The sequence below is a fragment of the Cheilinus undulatus genome, linkage group 7 (genome assembly GCF_018320785.1).
Source record: "Cheilinus undulatus linkage group 7, ASM1832078v1, whole genome shotgun sequence".
NCBI classification, from domain to species: Eukaryota; Metazoa; Chordata; class Actinopteri; order Labriformes; family Labridae; genus Cheilinus; species Cheilinus undulatus.
In genome coordinates, this window is record NC_054871.1 from 47,053,842 (window position 1) to 47,066,450 (window position 12,609).

Sequence of the window (12,609 nt, forward strand, 5' to 3'; positions counted from 1 at the left end):
AATCATGTTTAAATATTTCAGTCATGGGCTGTACAGGAAACTTTCTTTTTTTGTTTTTTATTGTATTTAAAGAGAGAGAAGGGTTTGAGGTCAGAGGCTGTCAGAGGTGGAGGCTCCTGACTGTATGCTTTACAGACACAGGAGCCTCTTCCACCAGGACCTCTTCTTCTCTTTCCTCTCCTCCAGCTCAGACTCCACTTGATCAAGTCTGTCCATCAGGCGCTCTAATGTTTGAGCGTTCTGTTGTTCCTTCTCCATCAGAGTCTGCTTGATGGCGTCCACAGACTCCACAAGAGAGGCCTTTTCTCTCTCCCAGTCCAGCCGTTGTTGATCCATGAACTGCTGGGCCTGCTGCAGGGAGGCCTTCAGGCTGACGCTCTCTTGGAGGAGACTTGACCTGTCCTCCTCCCACTGGCGTTGTTGGTCAGCCAGGTCTTTCTTGGCCTGGGCCAGTTCCTCCTCTATTTTAGAGGTTCTGGTGTTGTGTTCCAGCAGGAGTCCGGATTTTTCCTCCTCCCACTGTTGTCTGTGACGTTCCTGGTCCCCCTTTGCCAGGTGGAGAGCCGTCTGCAGCTCCAAAGTTTCTTGGTGATGTTCAGCCAGGAGAGAGGACCTCTCCCCCTCCCACTGGCGTTTTAGGCTCTCCACCGTCTCCTGAGCAGCTTGACTTCTGGACCTTTCCTCCAGTTCAGAGACCAGGAACTTAGACCTGTCTTGTTCCCACTGGCTCTTGACATTGTTGAGCTGCTGTTGGAGGTCTTCTACAGCCCCCTCCATACGGCCTGTTGTCTCTTTTTGTTCAGAGAGGAGGCGGGACCTTTCCTCCTTCCACAGGTCTCGTTGTTTTCTCTGGTCCCTTTTGGCCTGGTCCAGAGAACCCCTTAACTTGGAGATCTCCTCCTCGTGCTGTAACTTGAGGGCGGCTCTCTCCTCCCCCATCTGGCGGCTCTGTTTTGCCAGGTCTTCTTGAGCCTGTTTGAGAGCTGCCTTTAGGGTCTCTGTTTCCCTGGAAACCTGGGCCAAATCAGATCTTGAGTCCTCCAGTTGTTTGGTCTTGTTTTGGAGGTCTTCTTTGATTGAAGCAGCCACATTGATCTGGGCCAGAAGACGTGATCTTTCTTCTTCCCATTCATGGCTCTTAGTTATCAGCTCCTCTTTGGTCTGCTTCAGCTCATCCTTCAGGACGTGGTTCTCGTTGCAGACCTGGGCCATCAGATGAGTCGTCTCATCTTCCAAATGGAAATCCTTTTTCTCCTGGTCTTCCTGGTGCTTGGTCAGGAAAGGGGATTTTTCTTCTTCCCCGACCAGTACCTCCTCAGACACAGGTTCAGGAACCAGTACCTCCTCAGACACAGGTTCAGGAACCAGTACCTCCTCAGACACAGGTTCAGGAACCAGTACCTCCTCAGACACAGGTTTAGGAACCAGTACCTCCTCAGACACAGGTTCAGGAACCAGTACCTCCTCAGACACAGGTTCGGTCTTGTCTTGAGGTTCTTCCTCTTTCTGCTGAGGTGGAACAGACTGGCCTTCAGACCTCGTCTTCTTCTTTGACTGAATGGGAGAAAATTATTTTAGTTGACTTGCCACAAATAAAAGAATTTATGAGATCAAAGTGAAATTTCTGTCTCCAAGGAAACTGAAAGGGTGAAGGCAGCAGCTAAAGCTCATTTAAAACCTCCCCTCTTATCTTACATAAACAGAACTGATGCAGAAATAAGTGCAATAGCAAGAACAACGCTGATGCATTGTTGTTGTTGACACTGATTGGCAGTAAATGCAGAATAAAATCTTCATATTAACTTACCATCGCTCTCTTCTTCTTCTTTCTCTTCTTCTTGAGCTCAGTGTCTCCAGTAGTCAGGATTGCTGACTCACTGGTTGCAGCGACAGACTGATGCTCTTCATGAGTCTGTGCAGACCCTGTTTGAGGCTCGTCCTCAGGTTTGGTTGTCTGAGTCTCTGGCTGAAGTTCTTCCAGAGACTCTGCAGACTTCCCAGCTGGAGTCTCTGACGGCTCCTCCAGGACTTTCTCCTCTTTCTGCTGACGTTTTGGAGTTTCTTTCAGTGTCTCCTTGGTCAGCGCAGGAAACTCGGACATATGGATCTGGACCTCTGGGGCTTCTGGGACATACGTTTTTGGTAATTCAAAGACCATGCCCCCCTCGATGTAGCCCTCGTCTTCCATTCCCGCAGGAAAACAGTTCCTCAGTTTGCGGTCCTCTTCCCAGTCGGGGACCACATAAATCTTATTGAGTTTGTTGTGGCCTTTTTTGGCCTTTTTCTTTGTGGTCGTCTCCATAATCTGGGATTCCTTCAAACTTTTGGACGTAATCTTGGATTCTTGTAGAGCAGAATCTCAAAGTGTCTGGCTGTAATAGCTGGACTAAAAGAGCGCTGTTGGACAGTGTCACGGTCTGGAACAGGACTGTAATGACAGTGACTGCTGTTCTGCAGGCTTAGACTAGAGGTTTGGAGAGAACACTGTGATGTCATCAATGGACAGAGAATGTGACAAACATTCCAAAGAACAGGAAACATTCCATGATGATTTCAAAATTTGAATGCAGCCAATAGCATGACAGTTCTGATAGAATACTGCTGTTACCGTGGCAACCTGCTTACAATCCAAACACTCCTCTCACAGAGCTGCTGTGATTGGCTTGTTACCATGACTGAAAATTAGTTAAAATTTGAATGACACCATTTAAATTAGGATTTTTGTGCCCACACCATGTCCTAACTACAGACCCAATTCCAAAAAAGTTGGGGCGCTGTGTAGACTGTTAATCAAAACAGAATGCAATTTTTGCAAATCACATAAACCCAGATATTATTCCCAAAGGAACATACGCACATATCAGATGTTGAAACTGAGACATTTCACCATTTCATGAGAAAATATGAGCTTGTTTTTTATTTGATCGAAGCAACTCAGAAAAGTAGGGACAGGGCAAGGGCTGGAAATGTAGGTAGCATTTTTCAATCGATCAGTCTGATAAGCAACAGGTCAGTGACATGACTGAGTCTAAAAGGAGCATTTTAAGCAGGTAGAGTCTCTCAGAAGTAAAGATGGGCACAGGTTCACCAATGTTCATATAACAGCGTCTAAAAATTGTGGAATATTTTGAGAAAATGTTCCTCAAAATGTTCCTTGTATGAGTATTGATAACAGTAGCTGTAGGAGGAATGTTTTCTGTTTATTGAAGAGGTTTGTGGCAGTATGAATAATGGAGTTTTGGTTACTGGTTTTCTTTTAGGACTTTATAGGGACGCCCTGATGGTAAAAGCTAAAAAGATTCATGCAGTGGATGTGTGGGATCTCCAGATGTTTTTTTGTTTTTGCATATATGACAGACGAAAATGTTTCAGATCATCAAACAAATTTTCATATCAGACAAAAATATAACATGCAGTTTTTACATTATGATTTCATTTACTAAGGGAACAACGCCATCCAAACACACCAATATGTGTGAAATTTAAAATAGAAATGTACCAGTTCACTATTTTCTCAGGTTCATACTGAGATCAGCCTTTATTGATCATCTTTACACATGACACAGACATCTGTATTCAGTTTAAAAACAAAGACATCAAAATGTGAAAAATAAATCAATCAAACTTAAATCTACTGCTTCAGTAACTATCATGTAATCTGTGAATGAGTCTGTTCTCTCTGTGATGTTTGAAGAATCATGTTTAAATATTTCCACTGTAATTAAGGATTTTAGGTTTTAGCTACCTCAGCTCACTTTCTTAAGTCAGTTCAACTTAAATGTCACTTTTACTAAAAATATCAAGAATAATAGTGTCCAACTAATCAGTCCGACCAGAGTAGTTTGGGTAACATAGATTTCTTTGTTGATACAACTAGATGAAAGTATGGCCCCTGCACAAATGCACAGAAAACCCCTTATAGTCACTGGAGTGACCAACTTTTACAATGCCATGTGCTGCAAGAGACGCTTGGTTTGGATCAATGATTACAAAGGTAAGAACCTACTTTTACTGGGCTTGATTTTTCTTTGTAAAGCTAATTGAATTTTTTGTTTGAAAAAGTACAAATTTCACAAATGCTGTCAAAATAAACCATGCGACAAAACTTTCTAGCAACTTAGCCAAGCATTGTTTACTACTTGGGTGAGCATTTTAGCTGACAGTACTACCACACATGATGTTACTAAGCTAGGGATTCATATCTGTGCACCATTTGTGAATCTCTGTGTGATTGTGAGCACATAAAATTATATTAGCAAGCCACAAATTATGAAAAACAAACCGGTTGCTGATTGTTGGTTAGCTTTTGTATTTAGCCTGATTAACTTTTAGTGCATTGTCTCCTATTAATGCTAAACCTGGCCATATAATGGCGTTTTGGCTTGCTAAGGTTGGTGGCAGAATAACAGAAAAGTAAAACAGTGGACCACAACCAATTTAGGAGGGGAATTTATGTTACTGAAATAGATATATAATAGCTATTTTATATCTGTCACATTTAGATAAACGAATCGTAGACTAGTTTATTTTACGCCCCTTATTTATGAGAAGTCCTTAATCCAAACACTAAAGTTAATGGTTAAAAACATTGTTTAGAAGTTAAATTATTTGTAACATGAATTCAGGTTGTGACAGTGACGGCATTCGATCCACTAAAAAGACGATGTCTCACTTTATTTTATTTTTTTGGAACTACAGAAACATTCATTGCATAAATAGTATACTCTGTTGTTACAGAGTGATGGTTCTGCCATGATAAGCTATCTTTGATAGGTCACGTTACCTACGGTACGGCATGCAGAGAGCTCTCAGTGGCTATGGTGTAAGTAGGCTGGTCTTCAAATTAGTCAACTGACAGGGATGTGATTAATAAATGAAAGCTAACACGACCTGTCCCGGCACGTTTGTAATATAATTATTTTCTTTTCATTCAGAGCAGTGCGTGGCCCTGGCTAAATCCTGAAGCTGCAGCTGAATGTTTTCTATACTGCCTCGCTAATTATAAACAGCGTACCTGAGCTTAGTGTTTGCAGTGTAAAGCGGTAGCGTAATTGTGCGTCTTTCCAACCGCATTGGCAGGACTGGCCCAGCTAGTAACCTACCTAGTGGCACACGCTAACTTGCTCATGTTTTACAGGATACTACGCTGTAAAACCGGGCTGCCTGTGGGAGCTGCAAAACAGCAGGACAGAGGTAAGCAAACATCAGTACTGCAGTCTGCCAGTAAAAGGATGGGGTTTTAAACCGTTATTTCAGCTGATATCAAGTCATTAAAATACATGGATCCGTTAGGATATGATGGTAAATAGAGCTTTTTAAGCAAGATACAATAACTTACTAAATAGATCGTCTGACAGCATTTTTATAGGTCAACCTTAATATTTCACTTTGTAACTTATACCTCAGTGTAATTTTGTGCAGATTTCGTATGACGTAAGTCACTGGTGTTTTTTTACTCACCATATTTTCCTTATTTATATGTTGGATATACTTTCTGACGGACTTTGGCTCCTGATTGTAGTGTTTGCAGAGATTATTCTCTTCAGTTGCATATCCTTCATTGAAACTGTAATACTATGACATGATCTTTCATAAGACTTACTGATGTTGAAGGGTTTGTGTTTATTTATACAGTTTTCATGCAGATGGTGCATAGATAAATCAGCTCTATAAGAATATTTATAACAGCAACTCTTACTAACTTGGGAATTTTGGACTGATAAACACTGAAAAACAGAAAACTTCATGTGCAATTAATGGACATTACTTAAAGTATATGGAAATCTAACTTTAAATCTTTTATTTTCCAGAAGTCAAGCTTGGACTGAGCACAACAGAACAGCCTGTCATGTGAGTCATATGAATTGGACCTGCAAGTTCTGCACATTTGGCGTTTTGGCAGGAGAGTTTACAAATAAGTCAGTTGAAAAAGTGCTAAGGGAACATAATTGCAGCACTGACAGCAGTGTTTTAGCTGTTGTAAGGGAAACATTGCAGGAAAGTAATCCTCTGTGTTTACTTTCAAAAGCAGGACCTTTTGGGACAGACTATAAGAGGTCTGTATTCTTAGGAAATAATTTCCCTGTCATTGAGCCTGTAGAGTATATTCTATAAAATACTTGTAGGAAAAAAACATTTGTATATGTCCCTGTTTTAAGTGTTTTAACAGAGTTACTTAATAGAAATGATATTTTAGACAAAGTATTTCTTGAAGAATCAGTTACATCACAGTCTGGCCAATTTCAGACGTTTCGTGACGGTGTGTTCTTCAGAGAAAATCCCCTGCTTTCCAGAGAGGAGCTGTCAGTTGCTGTTGGTCTGTATGTAGATGACTCTGAAATATGTCATCCTTTAGGTACGTCCAGGAACAAACATAAGGTTTGTGCTGTGTATTGGGTAATAGCCAACCTGCCTGTCAAATATCGATCATCTCTTCAGTCCATTTACCTTGCAATATTGTGTATCAGTAATGATGTAAGAACATTTGGCTTTGAGAAAATTTCTGAGCCCCGTATAAAGGACATAAAGATGCTTGAGGACCAGGGTCTGTTTGTCCAGAGGTTGGGAGCAAGCATCAAAGGAACAGTGCTCTTTGTTTCAGCTGATAACTTAGCAGCTCATTCACTTGCTGGCTTTCAGGAATCATTTAATGTGGATAAGTTTTGCAGATTTTGTTTAGCTAAGATATTCAAACAACTGAAGTAAGGGGAGGGTTTTATCCCCTCAGAAAAAAATTGACTCATGAGGCAAATGTTTTGGAGGTTACACAAAATCAACATGTAAATGGTGTAAAAAGTGATTCTGATTTAAACAAGTTGGCTTACTTTGACACAGTTACAGGGTTTCCACCTGACTTTCTCCACGATCTCTTGGAGGGTATTGTGCCCTATGAACTAAGCCTTTGTCTTGATAAGTTCATTTCAAATAGATACTTCACATTGGATGAATTAATTCTGCCAATCAGAATTTCCCATACTTGTTCTCAGATAAGACCAGCCACCCAAACAGGATACCCCCGAGTTTCAGAATCAGTGGAAACGGACATGAGAACTGGACTTTGTTGAGACTACTTCCACTGATCATTGGTGAACTAATCCCAGAGAGTGACAAAACATGGGAGGTGCTTCTTGAATTGAAAGACCTAGTGGAGCTCTTGGCATCATCCTCTTTCACAAATCAGTCTCTCTGCTATTTGGAAGATAAAATCTCAGCCCACAGACCGTTGCTCCTGGAGACCTTTCCTGATAATAGGCTAAGACCAAACATCATTTTGTAGAGCACTATCCCTACCTTATTACTTGCTCCGGACCTTTGCTGGACTGTTGGACTATTCGCTTCGAAGCCAAGCACAGCTTTTTAAAGAAAGTTGTGCGTGATGTGAACAATTACAAGAACATTTTGCTAACACTAGCCACAAAACACCAGCGTATGGTAGCTTACTTCCTTGGCATGCCCAGCCTTTTTAAGAGGTTGGCAGTGTATCTGTGGTTTCTCTAGACATTTTAGATAACTCTGTCAAACAGGCAATCAGACTTAAATATAAGGATGTTAAGACCGTCTCTCTTGCAGCCAGTGTTGTTCTGCATGGCACCAAATACTCAGAGGGCATGTTTGTTTCTGTTGGAGCACAAGCGGACTGCCTGATTTTGCCAAAATTGTCAAAGTACTAATTGTGGGCAATAAGGCGTCCTTCATCACTGAAAGCTTTTCAGCCTTGTACTGGGAGCACTTCAGAGCCTATGAACTGACTAGGAAACTTTCCACAGACCTGGAAGTTGCAGACCCAGAGGAACTGAACCACTTCAGCCCACTGGCCGCTTACATGGTGCGAGGACGACTGATGGTCTCAGCCAAGGTGTTCTTACTTCACTAATCAGGTAATCAGTCATTTTTATAGTGGTGCACTGGTAAATTTATGTCTTCACTTTTTTTTTTGCAAGATAATATCTCAATTAAAATTTGCTTTACTGTCTAAGTGATACTTTTCAAATATGAGGTTTATCACATTCGGTGGCTTCTTTTGGAGTTTTGGCCTCTTTCCTGTTACTGAAACTGAGCATTTAATGCTGAATTGAATTACAGTTTTATCAAAGTCAAAACAAAATGATGGCCAAAACTACAAAATAGGGCCAAAGTCAGAAATGACTTTCCAGTGAAATACAGTGCTTAACAAATGTATTAGACCACCCTGACCCTAACCAAAGTAAGGTTTATGCCACAGCTGCCCTAAATTAACAGCATTGGTAATTACCAAAATCATTTTTTATGTGTCTGCAATGGTTAATACACCAATATGTAGAAGCTCTTTAACCCAAATGATATTTTTAATGCTAAAATATAATTATTTATATTGTGTTATTATATAATTTATTATTATTATTATTATTATACCTCAGTTTATGCCTTTATACTTTCTAGTTCTTACATTATATAGAGAGAGCACTGTATTAACACTATTCTGCACACAGAAGCTGTTTACTAAAAAAGAAATGTTGAATGTGGAATATTTGTAGACTTTTATACTACTGTCTGTTTTTATACCTTCATAGTTCTTATATAGTGGGATCACTCTACTGTTATTCTGCTTACAGTTTTGTAAGCTGAGTGTTTACTTCTAGATAAATATTGAACATATGGCAGTTGCCATATTAATCCATTCTTCATGGTTGCGTATTGATGCCAAGTCAAATTCATACAAAAAAGCTGTTGTCAGTTTTGAAACTGAATAAAGTATTTCAAATGTTGTCACATGTTGAGAAATCATTTTTATGTAGTATTTTTTTGAAAATTGAGGCTTGGGTTGTTTTAAGAAATGACAGGGTCCTGTTTTTTTAATGAACGTAATGTTACAAGTAAGATGAACAAGTCAGGACAAAAGTTACCTGGCTGCCTTAAAAAGATAAGTTGATTCAACAAATCACTTTGTTGAGATAACATTTTAGTCATGTTTGCACAAGTATAAATTATAAATTGATTCAACAAGATGCTTAGTTCAGGCAAGTTATATTTTCATGTTTCTACAACTCAGTGTCCCTGTACAAAGTTGTTGATCTAATTTGTTTTTTCATGTTGTTTCTACTAAGATTTAGGTTTGTGAAACTTGAAATTGCTTGTTGGTGTCACTTAAAAGACTTGTTGATTAAACTTAAAGTATGAAGTTGATAAAACTAGTTTATCAGCACTGTCTTTGTCACCCCAACTAACAAAAGTAAGTTTAAGGAACTAAGACAAAAGTCGAAACAACTTAAATTTCTTGGCTTGCTGAACTTAACATTTTAAGGCAGCCAGGTTACAAATTATTTTAAGTTGAACTAGCTTTTTTTTTACAGTGCATGGGCTGTACAGGAAACTTTCTTTTTTTGTTTTTTATTGTATTTAAAGAGAGAGAAGGGTTTGAGGTCAGAGGCTGTCAGAGGTGGAGGCTCCTGACTGTATGCTTTACAGACACAGGAGCCTCTTCCACCAGGACCTCTTCTTCTCTTTCCTCTCCTCCAGCTCAGACTCCACTTGATCAAGTCTGTCCATCAGGCGCTCTAATGTTTGAGCGTTCTGTTGTTCCTTCTCCATCAGAGTCTGCTTGATGGCGTCCACAGACTCCACAAGAGAGGCCTTTTCTCTCTCCCAGTCCAGCCGTTGTTGATCCATGAACTGCTGGGCCTGCTGCAGGGAGGCCTTCAGGCTGACGCTCTCTTGGAGGAGACTTGACCTGTCCTCCTCCCACTGGCGTTGTTGGTCAGCCAGGTCTTTCTTGGCCTGGGCCAGTTCCTCCTCTATTTTAGAGGTTCTGGTGTTGTGTTCCAGCAGGAGTCCGGATTTTTCCTCCTCCCACTGTTGTCTGTGACGTTCCTGGTCCCCCTTTGCCAGGTGGAGAGCCGTCTGCAGCTCCAAAGTTTCTTGGCGATGTTCAGCCAGGAGAGAGGACCTCTCCCCCTCCCACTGGCGTTTTAGGCTCTCCACCGTCTCCTGAGCAGCTTGACTTCTGGACCTTTCCTCCAGTTCAGAGACCAGGAACTTAGACCTGTCTTGTTCCCACTGGCTCTTGACATTGTTGAGCTGCTGTTGGAGGTCTTCTACAGCCCCCTCCATACGGCCTGTTGTCTCTTTTTGTTCAGAGAGGAGGCGGGACCTTTCCTCCTTCCACAGGTCTCGTTGTTTTCTCTGGTCCCTTTTGGCCTGGTCCAGAGAACCCCTTAACTTGGAGATCTCCTCCTCGTGCTGTAACTTGAGGGCGGCTCTCTCCTCCTCCATCTGGCGGCTCTGTTTTGCCAGGTCTTCTTGAGCCTGTTTGAGAGCTGCCTTTAGGGTCTCTGTTTCCCTGGAAACCTGGGCCAAATCAGATCTTGACTCCTCCAGTTGTTTGGTCTTGTTTTGGAGGTCTTCTTTGATTGAAGCAGCCACATTGATCTGGGCCAGAGGACGTGATCTTTCTTCTTCCCATTCATGGCTCTTAGTTATCAGCTCCTCTTTGGTCTGCTTCAGCTCATCCTTCAGGACGTGGTTCTCGTTGCAGACCTGGGCCATCAGATGAGTCGTCTCATCTTCCAAATGGAAATCCTTTTTCTCCTGGTCTTCCTGGTGCTTGGTCAGGAAAGGGGATTTTTCTTCTTCCCCGACCAGTACCTCCTCAGACACAGGTTCAGGAACCAGTACCTCCTCAGACACAGGTTCAGGAACCAGTACCTCCTCAGACACAGGTTTAGGAACCAGTACCTCCTCAGACACAGGTTCAGGAACCAGTACCTCCTCAGACACAGGTTCAGGAACCAGTATCTCCTCAGACACAGGTTCAGGAACCAGTACCTCCTCAGACACAGGTTCAGGAACCAGTACCTCCTCAGACACAGGTTCGGTCTTGTCTTGAGGTTCTTCCTCTTTCTGCTGAGGTGGAACAGACTGGCCTTCAGACCTCGTCTTCTTCTTTGACTGAATGGAAGAAAATTATTTTAGTTGACTTGCCACAAATAAAAGAATTTATGAGATCAAAGTGAAATTTCTGTCTCCAAGGAAACTGAAAGGGTGAAGGCAGCAGCTAAAGCTCATTTAAAACCTCCCCTCTTATCTTACATAAACAGAACCGATGCAGAAATAAGTGCAATAGCAAGAACAACGCTGATGCATTGTTGTTGTTGACACTGATTGGCAGTAAATGCAGAATAAAATCTTCATATTAACTTACCATCACTCTCTTCTTCTTCTTTCTCTTCTTCTTGAGCTCAGTGTCTCCAGTAGTCAGGATTGCTGACTCACTGGTTGCAGCGACAGACTGAGGCTCTTCATGAGTCTGTGCAGACCCTGTTTGAGGCTCGTCCTCAGGTTTGGTTGTCTGAGTCTCTGGCTGAAGTTCTTCCAGAGACTCTGCAGACTTCCCAGCTGGAGTCTCTGACGGCTCCTCCAGGACTTTCTCCTCTTTCTGCTGACGTTTTGGAGTTTCTTTCAGTGTCTCCTTGGTCAGCGCAGGAAACTCGGACATATGGATCTGGACCTCTGGGGCTTCTGGGACATACGTTTTTGGTAATTCAAAGACCATGCCCCCCTCGATGTAGCCCTCGTCTTCCATTCCCGCAGGAAAACAGTTCCTCAGTTTGCGGTCCTCTTCCCAGTCGGGGACCACATAAATCTTATTGAGTTTGTTGTGGCCTTTTTTGGCCTTTTTCTTTGTGGTCGTCTCCATAATCTGGGATTTCTTCAAACTTTTGGACGTAATCTTGGATTCTTGTAGAGCAGAATCTCAAAGTGTCTGGCTGTAATAGCTGGACTAAAAGAGCGCTGTTGGACAGTGTCACGGTCTGGAACAGGACTGTAATGACAGTGACTGCTGTTCTGCAGGCTTAGACTAGAGGTTTGGAGAGAACACTGTGATGTCATCAATGGACAGAGAATGTGACAAACATTCCAAAGATCAGGAAACATTCCATGATGATTTCAAAATTTCAATGCAGCCAATAGCATGACAGTTCTGATAGAATACTGCTGTTACCGTGGCAACCTGTCTGCAACCTAAACACTCCCCTCAGTCATAGAATCATATAATGACTGCATTTACATGGACTTGAGAATCCCGTTTTCTGTTGGGTTTTTTGAGTATCCCGTTTTCTCTCTGTTCATGTATACACCTGCAGAAACCGGGATATTATAGTATCCCGTTTTTGAGAAACCAGTTTTTGCTACCTGGAGTCCTCCAAAAGAAAACGGGATACTGTGCCATGTAACACTCTGATGTTAAGATAAACCGTGAACTGAACAGTTTAAATTTTCAGTTATGAATGAAACGTGAGCGTAGTTTACTGAGAACGACCGCTTACACCATGAGTTAGAGCTCTGTGAGCTGAAGATGGAAAGACGGCACTCGGTAAGCGACCTGCACAGACCGTCAACTCCTCCTAGTCCTGACATTTAGAAATGATGACTTTTCCGGTGTGTTTTTCAAAATAAAAGCGTAGCCTTTTTAAGACCCACTTTGAGCTGGCCCCGTTTTCACAGACTTTTATTTTGAAGTCGTTTCCGGGAAAGTTATTTAGTGAAGTCAGTCGCCTGCAAGATGCTTCGCTATTTCTTGGTGTCTCTGCCAAACTTTTGTCGTGTTTAATAATAATAATAATAATAATAATA

At 41.8% G+C, this 12,609-nt stretch overlaps 1 protein-coding gene across 1 annotated transcript; it reads right to left on the minus strand.

The window, feature by feature from the left end:
* Positions 1-9,438: 9,438 nt before the first annotated feature.
* On the minus strand, positions 9,439-11,671 carry LOC121511717 (involucrin-like). The gene is made up of 2 exons (XM_041790481.1): positions 11,177-11,671; positions 9,439-10,923 (listed from the first exon to the last, which is right to left on the minus strand). Exons 1-2 carry the CDS (start codon positions 11,669-11,671, stop codon positions 9,439-9,441), a joined length of 1,980 nt encoding a protein of 659 aa, XP_041646415.1.
* Between the last annotated feature and the right edge of the window lie 938 nt (positions 11,672-12,609).